Here is a 13,200-nt window from a genome sequence, read left to right as displayed (position 1 = left end):
TTTAAACAAGTCTCCCGAAAAGAAATATATATATATATATATATATATATATATATATATATATATATCTCCCCCGCCTCTGCCTGCTGCTCTCTGTGTGTGTGTGTGTGTGTGCTTGTGGAGTTTAACTCCGAAAAGACAGTTAACACAGGTTCCCGTTAATCTTTTGATGGACACGTGTTGTGATATTTAAACAAACGATCCGTCAACGGTGAAATAAAAGCCTCTTATTTACGGGACTGGTCTAAAAGACCTCCGGCTTACAGCGGGGTCTCCGAGTGTGACTGTCCGAGCGACGAGCTAGCGGCCCCGGCAGGCTCAAGCTGGCGGACGCGTCACTTTATGGAGCTCCAAAAACTCTGAAAACTTTGGAGCAAATTGTCAATTCGGCAAAGATTTTTGCAAGACTGCCTATATTCGAAATCTAAACCGTTCATTTCTCGCCTAAAATGTTCTCAGAAGTGAATTTAGTGATGAATAAGATGGCGAAAATTGTTAAAATTGTCCCGTTTTTGGGCTGTCTATGTACCGGAAACCCGACCATCATTGAATGCCGAAATGAATGTTGGGATACGGGTGCTGCGAAGTTCATACAAGTTACCAACCAATGCATCCTTGGTAAAATGGGCGTGTCAAGAACATTTCCGGGAATCTTAACTGTTCTTGGTGAAATGCAAACTTGTGTATTGGGACAGTACTTTGGCAACACGAGATGACGTTTCACAGGGACACAAGAACACAAGTCAATAGAAAAACACAGATTGAGAAACGCCCTTTGTGTTCCCCTTGTCCTGTGTCAGATCATTTTGTGTGTTTGCTTCTGTACTGTGTCAGCGTGTCAGTTTCCCAACCGTGTTCAGTCCTGTCTTCTCGTCCGTGAGTTTTTGGTCAGTAGTTTCTGTTTCTGGATTTCCTTTGTTTTTGATGTTCTGTTCTTTTGTTGCTTCACTCTGGGATTAGTTTTTACCTGCCCTCTCAGGTCTTCCTTTGTTTATGAGTGTTTTGTTTTTTGGGTCAATAAATCCTCAACTCAAACCTTCTCCTGCCTACCTGCCTGATGTCCTGCATTTGGGTCCACCATTCCCTGCACCACATAACCCTAATCTTGACACTGGTGATTTTGTAGATCTTCTGTGTAAAGCATTCATGTTTCTTCCAAAAAAGTACAAGTAATACCTTTTAATAAATTGCTTTCAAAATCTTCACTACATATATTACATATGAGCATGGACAGACATGGATGTAAACAGCAACTTGACTGATTAGCGGAGGCATACAACCGCGTGGAGGTAATTCTAGTTCACACTGCATTAAGAGGCTTTTATTTTTCCATCTCAGCCAAAGTTTCCTCTAAATGGTTAAAATAGAAATTGACATAAAATTAGATTCAAACACTGGAGATGTTATGTGAGATCAGTATAATGGAAATAGTGATTTTCTGTCATTTAAGGTTTGTTACAGTCTCGCTGATGCAAGCTGTAAAAATTGACCCAGGCTTCAGTCATGATGACATACTGTGAGACCCCCATGTTCCATTGCTTGTGTTAGATTGACCGACTGGATCAATACAGAATATTTTATATTAATAATCAGTCAACCGCTAAAAGTGCAATTTAGAACAATGACATTTTACATCTGATATCATCAAATAACCTCAGTATCAAACGTCTCATGTGGTGAAACACTATAGCGAGTCATTTTAATACTTTAATCTTTGCTTTCTTGTTTTTATTGTCTGAATAAAGTTGCTAAATTAAATGTGGCAGAGGTTGTCAAATCAGCATTTATTACAGTTTTTTCCAACAGCTTACACACGTTTTAAATTTTTTTTGGGTATACCATGTACACGCTGTTGTTCTAAATCTAAAGCTCCTTTGTCTTTCATAGGCTTATATCTACATTTACAATGTTCTAGAGGGAAAGCAATCTGCTGAGAGTGGTTGAAAAGTGCCCTGTAAACAACAATGCAATGTTACATTGCAAAACTACACAGCAAATCTCCAAAACCATAAGCTATTTCTCAGCCTTTCACTCAGTTTTGAATTACATAAAACACTTTTTTCAAAACATTACACACAATTCTCTACCTAAGACACAGAAATCTAACAGGAAGTGACTTGCTTTCCTTTTCTAAACACAACCAATCAAAATGCTACACTTATTTACCAGGGCACACACACACTCACATTTGCAAACACATTAGCCTATGTCATAACTGAACACTAACCAATCACTGCTTTAGTATAGGCCTATACATAGGTCAAAGGTCAGATTACCTGTTTCGAACAATGGATGCCAACAATAGACAGAGAGCAAGGGGAGTAGGAGGGAGAGACGGGACAACAATGAGGAGGAGGAGGGAAGAAGAGGAAGAAGGAGAGCCATATCTGATGAGATCAGGGCCACACTTATTCATCATGTAATCAACCGCGGATTGACCATGAGAGAAGCCCATCTTGAGTAGCTTTAAGGCGGCAGCCATACTGCATGCAACTATCTAATGACTATTTCAGCATTACAAATCAATCAGACTTTGTTTTGCACAAAGTGCATACAATCCCCGCCCCAACACACAAGCACGCACAAACAAACACACACAAACACACACACACACACACATACACATATTTTCTTTATTCTAAAAATGATACCTTTGGTTTACATAGGTTTGTCGTTTTATTGTTTCATGCTACTGTATACAACGCTGTGCTACTCTTACAAATGTAATGTTTTGCCCAATCAATATTTTCTGTTTTACTGTAACATTACATTGTTGTTTACAGGGCACTTTTCAACCCCTTTCAGCAGATCACTTTCTCTCTAGAACATTGTAAATGTAGATATAAGCCTATGAAAAACAATAGAGCTTTAGATTTAGAACAACAGTGTGTACTTGGTATATCCAAAAATTTACAATTATGAAAAAAGTGTTTGCCATTTGATGCAAATGCTTCATTTTGAGATGTGTTTATGGTATTTTGAAAGCAGTATTTCATCTTGAAGGAGATGTGAGGCATTTTGCATTTTGTGTGTGCAGTTTTGGGAATTTTTTGTAGAGTTTTGAAAAAAGGAGACATACAGTGGCTTGAAAAAGTATTCATACCCCTTGAACTTTTCCACATTTTGTCACGTTACAACCACAATTGTAAACATATTTCATTGGGATTTTATGTGATAGACCAACACTAAGTGGCGCATAATTGTGAAGTGGAAGGAAAATGATACATGGTTTTCAAATTTGTTTTACAAATAAAAAACTGAAAAGTGTGGCGTGCAAAAGTATTCAGCCCCCCTGAGTCAATACTTTGTAGAAACAACTTTGGCTAATTACAGCTGCAAGTCTTTTGGGGTATGTCTCTACCAGCTTTGCACATCTAGAGACTGACATTTTTGTCCATTCTTGTTTGCAAAATAGCTCAAGCTCAGTCAGATTGGATGGAAAGCATCTGTGAACAGCACGTTTCAAGTCTTGCCAGAGATTCTCAATTGGATTTAGGTCTGGACTTTGACTGGGCCATTCTAACACACGAATATGCTTTGATCTAAGCCATTCCATTGTAGCTCTGGCTGTATGTTTAGGGTCATTGTCCTGCTGGAAGGTGAACCTCCGCTCCAGTCTCAAGTCTTTTGCAGACTCTAACAGGTTTTCTTCTAAGATTGCCCTGTATTTGGCTCCATCCATCTTCCAATCAACTCTTTCCCTGTCCCTGCTGAAGAAAAGCACCCCCACAGCATGATGCTGCCACCACCATGTTTCATGGTGGGGATGGTGTGTTCTGGGTGATGTGCAGTGTTAGTTTTCCGCCATACAAAGCGTTTAGCATTTAGGCCAAAAACTTCAATTTTGGTGTCATCTGACCAGAGCACCTTCCTCCACATGTTTGCTGTGTCCCTCACATGGCTTGTGGCAAACTGCAAACGGGACTTTTTATGGCTCTCTTTCAACAATGGCTTTCTTCTTGCCACTCTTCAATAAAGGCCTGATTTGTGGAGTGCATGACTAATAGTTGTCCTGTGGACAGATTCTCCCACCTGAGCTGTGGATCTCTGCAGCTCCTCCAGAGTTACCATGGACCTCTTGGCTGCTTCTCTGATCAATGCTCTCCTTGCCCGGCTTGTCAGTTTAGGTGGACGGCCATGTCTTGGTAGGTTTGCAGTTTTGCCATACTCTTTCCATTTTCAAATAATGGCTTGAACAGTGCTCCGTGAGATGTGCAAAGCTTGGGATATTTTTTTATAACCTAACCCTGCTTTAAACTTCTCCACAACTTTATCCCTGACCTGTCTGGTATGTTCCTTGGGCTTCATGATGCTGTTTGTTCACTCTAACAAACCTCTGAGGCCTTCACAGAACAGCTGTATTTACTCTATTTACTAATTAGGTGACTTCTGAAGGCAATTGGTTGCACTGGATTTTATTTAGGGCTATCAGAGTAAAGGGGGCTGAATACTTTTGCACTCCACACTTTTCAGTTTTTTATTTGAAAGAAATTTGAAAACCATGTATCATTTTCCTTCCACTTCACAATTATGCGCCACTTAGTGTTGGTCTATCACATAAAATCCCAATGAAATATGTTTACATTTGTGGTTGTAATGTGACAAAATGTGGAAAAGTTCAAGGGGTATGAATACTTTTTCAAGCCTCTGTAGTTTTGAAAACGTGTGTAAGCAGTTGGAAAAAACTGCAAGTGTCGCCCTGATCTCATCAGAGATGGCTCTCCTTCTTTCTCTCCTCCACCTCCTCCTCCTCCTCATTTTTGTCCCCTGTCTCTCCCTCCTCCTCCCCTTGCTCTCTGTCTATTGTTGGCATCCATTGTTCAAAACAGTTATTGGCCTATGTATAGGCCTATACTAAAGCAGTGATTGGTGTTCAGTTAAGCATAATGTGTTTGCACATGTGAGGAGTGTGTGTGTGTGTGTGTGCCCTGGTAAATAAGTGTAGCATTTTGATTGGTTATGTTTGGAAAAGGAAAGCAAGTCACTTCCTGTTAGATTTTTATGTGTTAGGTAGAGAATTGTGTGTAGTGTAAAAACTGAGTGAAAGGCTGAGAAATAGCCTATGGTTTTGGAGATTTGGTGTGTAGTTTTGCACTTTGAGTGAGAGGTTTCAAAAATCATGAAAAGATTTTGTGTTTAAGCAGTTAGAAAAAAGACTGTTACCAAAGACAGTAAATAAATAAGAACAGATCTACAAAGTAACACTCATGCAACTTCAAGCCCAGAATAACTTAAGGACATTGAGTGCTGCCATGTAATAACATTGTGACTTTTAAAGAAACTGCAATCAATAATATTTTTTTGAGAGGGGATGACACGCAGTAAAGGTGAACAGGTTGTAGAACACAAAGTCCAACTGTGGCTAATTTATATAGTAATTATATATATATATATATATATATATATATATATATATATATATATATATATATATTTGCCACGGTTGGTAAAAAGGATTCATATTTTACAAGCTTAATGGTCCTTCAACCATATCTTTTAAAGCTGAAATGTTTTGGCTATATTTAATACAAGCAGTGGTCTTTTAATCATCATGCTACAGTCAAGTCAGCATTGCTTTACTAGCTTTGTCACATAAAGATTATTAAAACTGTATAAAAAAAACTAAATATTTGCTTCTTAGATATTGGTAAATGGCAGTCTAGCCTCAGCAGGCTGTGAAGCCTTTATTTTGATGCATATTTATCTTTATTCTTTTTATTTTTATTTTTTCCAATACACAATACAGGTAGGATTAGAATGTATCAGAATCAGAAAGGGTTTTATTGCCAAGTATGTTTTTTAACACATACAAGGAATTTGTTTTGGTGTTGTCACACATTCTCTAAATGTAATATTAAACAATATAAGCAGGGGCGATTCTAGGATCAGACCTTGAGCGGGGCTCAACCCCTAATGAAAATGTGACACGGATATGTATTTAGTATTTTAACAACCGAGGATAAATGCAAAATATTGAACATACGAAAAAAAATACGAAAGTCCCTTAATGGACTACCAGAATCAAATGAAATGATAATGAGGTGTAAATAAAAAATAAAAATTTCCTTGACTGGGTTACAGGTGCGTAGCACTGGCGACAGCGACACAGGATAGTAAACCTGTTTCTTTGAACCTGTAATTGTTTGCCCACTGTCACTAACAGACGAGTTCGCAAACTTTTACTTGAAGCAGTAAAATGGAGCCCCCCTAAAAAGGGTCTAAAATCGCCACTGAATATAAGTATAGTTGTAAACAATATATGTACACAGCATGTATTAAATTAAAAATAAAAAGAGCATTACAGCAGTGGCATGAAGAGCCAGGGGTGGAGGGTGGAGAGAGTCAGGGTGGTTTCCGGGCCTTGTTAATAAGACTAGTGGCAGATGGGGGAAAAAACTGTTCATGCGGCGTGAGGTTTTGGTCCTGATGGACCTCAGCCTCCTGCCAGAGGGGAGTGTCTCAAAGAGTTTGTGGCCAGCACGCACAAACCAGCAATTTTTCCAGCACGCTTCAGAGTCCCTGGTGGCGTATAGGTCCTGGAGCGGCGGCAGATTGCAGCCAATCACCTTCTCTGCTGACCCAATGACACGCTGCAGTCTTCCCTTCAGTTGTAATTCCTCCAGTTTGTTGGGCAGCGAGCGCACGTTAGAGAGGAATATTCCCGGTAACGGTGTGCGTAATCCTCGCTGGCGGAGACGCACAAGCGCACCGGCCCGTGTCCCTCTCCTCCGGCACCTCGCTGCGTGAGCGCACCTTTGACTAGAATGACCAAAATTTCCAATGAAGGGAGAAGAAAAGTAGGCAATAAGTCCGATGGTGTTGTTCCCCTGATGTTCACGAGCTCTTCACTAGTGAATGAGATCCGGGTACCATCGAAAGAAACAGAATTAAAACACAAAACAAAACAATGCATACCAACACACCGTGTCACCCTTCTGCAGCGCCATCTGTATCAGGTTCATGTGTTTCTATGTCTCATACATTTATATATATTCATATATTTGTTCAACATTGCTGACATAAAATTAAAAATGATCCCCAACAGCTAGAATAATAAAAAAAAAGAAATGCCACAGCCATAAAATGGGCCAGTGTGATGAATGCCTTGGTGAGTCAGACCGTGTCACTGTTGAAATTCACATTGTATAGGGGAGTGTTAAACAATGTTTGGGTTGAATTGGTTGTGGGAGGAATCAAAGACATTAAAATGCCACTTAAATCAGATAGGTATCATGAGTGAAAGTAATTTGGATTCACTGAGATGTAAAAAGTTTATTATTTTCTATTTCATGGCTTTGAGCGCTTGTCATCAGTACCGTGTGTCCAGGTAAATAGGGTTTTACTTTAATAAAGCTGAAGTACTTTGAACAAAACTATTGGAGCTCTGGTGTCTTTGATGATTCTAATTCTCTGTAGCAAAACACATTTTGATTGTATATTCTATATATTAGTCTCTATTTTATAGAGAATAACATAGAGAACTAAAACTAGACAGTTGGTCTAGTAGCTAAGTATTAGGAGCAGCGGCTCCGGGGAGCGACTTGGTGTCAGTGTCTTGCTCAGGGACACTGGGATCAAACCGCCAGTCTTGTCGTTGAGGTGCGACCGCTCTACCTCCGAGCCACAAGCCACACAAGTAGTCCTTTTAGTATATTACAGTAAGCAAATGATGCTGACTTTGCAAATGCATCTGTTGACAACATGTCAGCAGATGCATTTGATTCAGTTTTCTACATTATTGCAGCCAAGGACTTTGAGTTCAAATCTTTCATCTGAGCATCTTTGAAACAGCAGGAATTTATTATTTACCAAGAGGTCATTGATAGTCTAAAGCAGATATAGATGTCTCACAGACACATTATGCATGCAGCATCAAAGTCCATCAAGAGTTTTGAAATAGTGTTAGGCAATATTGATTAGATTAATTTGTCCCTGAGTTTGACAGTCAATTTTTTTAAATATAATGATGAATGTGGTTGTGTAGAACTACGCACATTACACACAAAGCAAACTGCATGCTGCCATTGTCAACTCTATCTTCATCATACTCATAGTCATGCATCCATCCGTTTTATTACCCACATATTCCTATTCAGGGTCACTTTGCAACTATTGCTGGCTCTTTTTTTCTTCTCAGCTTTTTTTTATTTTTTCTGCAAACCCACATTTTGTTCTAAGCAACCGTGTAATCTTTCTTTTTTACCAACTTGATTGCTGTCATCAGCATGCGTTGTAAAGAATATTAAATACATATAGCACATCTGTGCTGGCAAGTCTGCCAGGGATCAGGAATTTATATTCTACACTGTCACTCACTGTTATTCATGAATAAAATATAAAAGATTCAACATAGATGCAAATATCTTAATAATCTGTCAAAGAATATTAGCTCTAAAGTCATAGAAAAAGCCTTTTCTGTGCCCTGTCTTTTTTTGGTCAGAATATTCAATAATCCCAATACAATAATTAAGAGAAGAGTGCTTGTGTATTTAATGACCCATTACACATACGCACGCACATACACACACACACACACACACACACACACACACACACACACACACACACACACACACACACACACACACACACACACACAGCCAAGCTCACTGACATCAATCCAGCCTGGAATCTCAGATACCGGTTGGTATCTCCAATTAATTAAAATAACCTTGCTGTCAATAGCTCATTAGGTATAATTTGTTTTAGTTTTTTTACCTTTAGGTGCCTCTGTATTATTTTACAAGTCTTTGTATAGTATTGCAGTCATTTTGCTCTGATGAGCAAGCTGATTCTTTGTGCTGTACAAAGCCCATACTCATTCCTTCTTTCAATTATTATCCATACGTTTTGAGTAGTGACTAGCAATGCTGTGCTAAATTATCAGTGGTTAATGATGTTCTTAGTATTTGTTGTTTGACATGGGTTAAAACAGTATGTATTCTGCTGAAATGTATGTGACGAACCCTATCTATATTTCAGAGCATAGAAATAGTCAACAGATCAGATCAGTGAAGTCTTGCTCTTTCATGCACAGACCAGAAGAACCATTGCTGTGCTTCAGTAATTATTAGCCATGCTTTGCAAAAAAACTTAAATCAGTCAAAATGGAATACTCCATACACTCTTCTGCGTTTGCCAACTGCTATTATTCTACAAGGATTGACTATTTAAATTATTACTGCCCCTTTCCTTACGTTAAATTCTGTTGATTCTTTTAAAAAGCAGCTGAAGACCTTGTTATTCAAACAGGCTTTGAGTTAGACAAGGGTTTTACGGCTGTCTGACTGTTTTCCTTTGTATTCTTATGTCTGCATAAATAAACTTTACTTATTTATATACTTACTTATTGATAGCTTAAAGGGTGAGATTGAGGCTAGATGTTAAAGACAGACAGTTGCTAGCTAACAAACTAGCCAGCCCCCTCTCTGCAGACCTCAGTTGATAATTTTTCATGTAGAAAATAGGTCTTACAGAGTTTTCTCAGGATCACCGGAGTTATACTGTATGCTTTTTGTGAATATTTCTGTAATCGTTTTTGTTCCACTGAGCGGATGATTGGTCCACCTAGCTTTACCAGAGCTTCCTTAGCCAGCATGTTTCCATGTAGATCCAGGCTGGCCTTCATGGTTACCATAGCGACCCGGGTGGCAGAACTACCCACCATACTTGGTCCTGCCTGGCAATCCCGTACTTTACCCGTTTCCACATCTCATGGCTTGGACAAAGGGTTGAATTTTGGAGAGGCACCAGAGAAATACACTTTCACCATTACTCTATAATGCACATGATTTTGGCAGAGTAACGAGGAATATATCAAACACCAAGACCAATAAATATATATATATATATATATATATATATATATATATATATATATATATATATATATATATATATATATAAAAGGTTCTGCTTTTTGCTAATGTTGATGTTCTCCACTTGCTTTTGTAGAGATCATCTACAGCTGGGTGTTTAATGAGTTCCCCTCCTTTGTTGCTGAGGACAGTCGGCGCTTCATCTCCCAGGACACGGGAAACCTGTACATCTCAAAGGTGCAACCCTCTGACGTAGGAAGCTACATCTGCCTGGTGAAGAACACGGTGACCAATGCAAGGGTTCTGAGCCCTCCAACACCCCTAACACTGAAAACCGACGGTGAGGCTCTCAGATTTATAGCACCTTTCACAGACGATAGGCCCTGATTTGTATAAATGCCCTAGGCAGACAAATCTAATGGATTTCATTGGATAAACCACACGGAAAATATCCCAGTCCTCTCTCTGTTGACTTGAAAGTGTAACATTTATTTATTTATTTATTTAGATCTATTATAGTGCTTCCTCCCTCCGAACTTGTTTAGCGCCGATGAAAATCTAAAAGCATATTTTATATTCTGCTGCTGCATTTTATTGTATTATAATGCGACTGGATAAAAAAATTTCAGCTCAGATAGGTTAATAAAAGAGGGTCAGTCTTCTGCTTTCCACTGAGCCTCATGTTAGTGGAGGGCGTTATGAATTCCATACACACCGTAAATAGATAGTGAGCAATGCTTTAACATTAGTGTGGGGAGTCTTCTTTGCTCACAATGTGCTTTGGTGAAACTGGCCGTCAGGGAAATCATTTTCCAGCATAAAATTAACTGAATCAATGGCCCTTGCTGTGGATGGGATTTCGCTCTTTTATACTAGCCTCTCAGGAGCCATGCTGCAGAGCTGTTTGTTGGATTCAGGTGTGGATTTCACCTACAGGCTTTTTACATCTGACTACACAGAGATACGTCCATCGCTTCACACAGGTGCCTGTCATTTTCAGGGTTTTTAAAGAGCCACAGTGAAGCTGGGAAAAGGGCCTCTGTGCCTTGGAACCACATTTGTTCCAAATGTTGCAACACAAGTTTACCTCTTACAGATTACATCCCTTCCAGCAAGATTCCTACTCTCTATTTGCATAACCTTGTATGAAATGGCCCTCAGAGACATGCATAACACTTAGCACATAAACCGTGTTAAATTGGTTTGGGTCTCTCGTTAACTGAGATGCATAATACAGTCAGACGGGCACGTCGTCAGTCTGCTATCAGCATTTTAACGTGGTGGTTGGTTAAAGAAACAGAAGAATGTTTTCTTTCTTTCAATGATGATTGATCAACTTTGCAGCACCCATGATGTCCATCGATAATGTCACTATGACACTTGGGCAGAAGGACAACCCTGTCACCTGCAACACAACATGGTCAAATCAAATCTCTACAGCTGTAGGTCCATTATGCCAAAGAATGCCTTGGCATCACTCGCCGCTGCAAATCTCATGATGTTCAGCAGGCTTCTATATTGTGAATTTGGGTCTAAAATGCAGAAAATTGCATTGGCACACCTCACAGCAGACACCCAAATGTTCCCATGCTGCGTGCACACCTCAGTCATTGGAGTCTGACCAATCAGACACTGCAATCTGTGCCTCAGTAAAAGTGAGTGATTATTACACAGTAGACAGTTCAAGCTGGATCTGTGTGCAGCTCACCACTGTCGGCTCCAACCCTGACTCTCTTAATCAAAACAAGCATCTGGGCTCCATTATACCCTGCTGGAAGCCATTGATCGTCAATTCGCAGTCCACCTTGAGCAGAGTGGGGCTAAGCACTGAACTCTGCACTAATGCACTGTTTTAAACGGATATACAGTTTTCCTCAGAAACACAATCCCTTTGATGTATCTGATTAGTGTAAATAGAAGCAACTGCATAATATAACTGAATAGCACTATGAAATGGCACTGAATCAGAACACATGTAGCAATACTACAGCTAAATGAAATGACTGTAAATAAAACATTCTGAAATGTTTGTCTGTTATGCATCAGTTATGATAACTTTCTTTTCAGATACACTCTAAAGCAAAGTAGCAAATCTATGTTGTTGCACAGGGGCATGACCACAGCTAGCCCCCAGCCAGCAGCTACATCAACCCCAACCCAGCCAGCTCATCCTAGCACCGGGTGCTAACAACGCAAACAGCAATAACAGAAAGTTTGCTGATCTGTCGGGGAACAGACCATCAGACCCCAGGTGCTGGTGTCTGTGTCACAACATTTAACCGAAGGTCTCCGGGCTGCCGCCCGCAAGTCCATGTTTCGATTGACAGACTCCTAGCAGCAGAACATTACATACTGTACGTTTAGGTAGTTTATTATAAACGTATTCCAATGGAGATTGTCAAACATAACAAATTCATTTAATACATGGTATAACACTAAACAGTACCTAGATCTAAAGATCTGTTTACAGCAGTAGGTCTGTGAATTATCCATCTATAACTAAACCTCTTCAATTACCGTGATGTGAATATATCCAAAATTGATTTTGCCAACAAGGTACAGATTGGGCTTTTAACCATTGTTTTTAGATACAGATAAGTGGTAAAGCTTCCAGTTGGGCTGCATTACTGATGGTGTTATTTTTGTCATAAGACATTTTCTCTCTCCACACCGACAGTGATATCAGTGAAACATAATGTTTGCAGGCGCATGTTATCTCCATATGAGCATGTTTTCTGTACTACACTATAAATTGTTATTGAACCCCATAGGCCCATAGCCGTATTGGATGTCAGCATGAGTATTTACAAACCCACGTCTTTAGTGGTGTAGTCAAAACAATTGATTGTCTTTTTCCCTGAATACACACATTCTGCTATCAAGAAAGCACTAGTTTGCAGTCTATACATACACCACAGTTATGGTAAAGAACAGCATAATTAGGAATCTCTGTCAGCAGTAAAAGGATTGGTCTCTTCAATGCTTTTGAAAATTACAATTTCAAAAAGTATTTTGAATGCATTGTGTTTCCCTATTTACTACCTTAACCCCAAGAAGCAATGTTTTTGTTATTTTTAATCGAATCATCAAAAATCAATAATCAAAGTCACATTATCAGAAATCGTCTGGTATATTACAACATTTTGTGCAATGTTAATCATGCTCCTTTACTTGTATAAAACATAGCTGCATTGCTATTCCAGTATAGATGGAGGATCAATCAATACCTGTAGGGCAACTTCCTCAATGACTAAAAGTAAGAGGGAGTTGTTAGTAAACTACTATAATTGCACTATTGCATAGGGAAATCAGATTGTTGTTCTATTGTTCTATTTTCTTAACAAAGTTGCAAAAGTTATCTTGCGTTAGTTCTTCTTAGAGG

The 13,200-nt window shown here is 39.2% G+C and overlaps 1 protein-coding gene across 1 annotated transcript in view; it reads left to right on the top strand.

Moving 5' to 3' along the window:
- The window catches only part of cntn5 (contactin 5), a 137,365-nt gene that overhangs the window by 70,790 nt on the left and 53,375 nt on the right, over nt 1–13,200 (top strand). Inside the window, 1 exon segment of the mRNA XM_039787472.1 lies at nt 9,955–10,158. Within this exon segment, the coding sequence (XP_039643406.1) occupies nt 9,955–10,158 (204 nt within the window).

Source organism: Perca fluviatilis, chromosome 2, assembly GCF_010015445.1.
Source record: "Perca fluviatilis chromosome 2, GENO_Pfluv_1.0, whole genome shotgun sequence".
Classification (NCBI taxonomy): Eukaryota; Metazoa; Chordata; class Actinopteri; order Perciformes; family Percidae; genus Perca; species Perca fluviatilis.
This window is presented reverse-complemented; position numbering and strand designations above follow the sequence as displayed.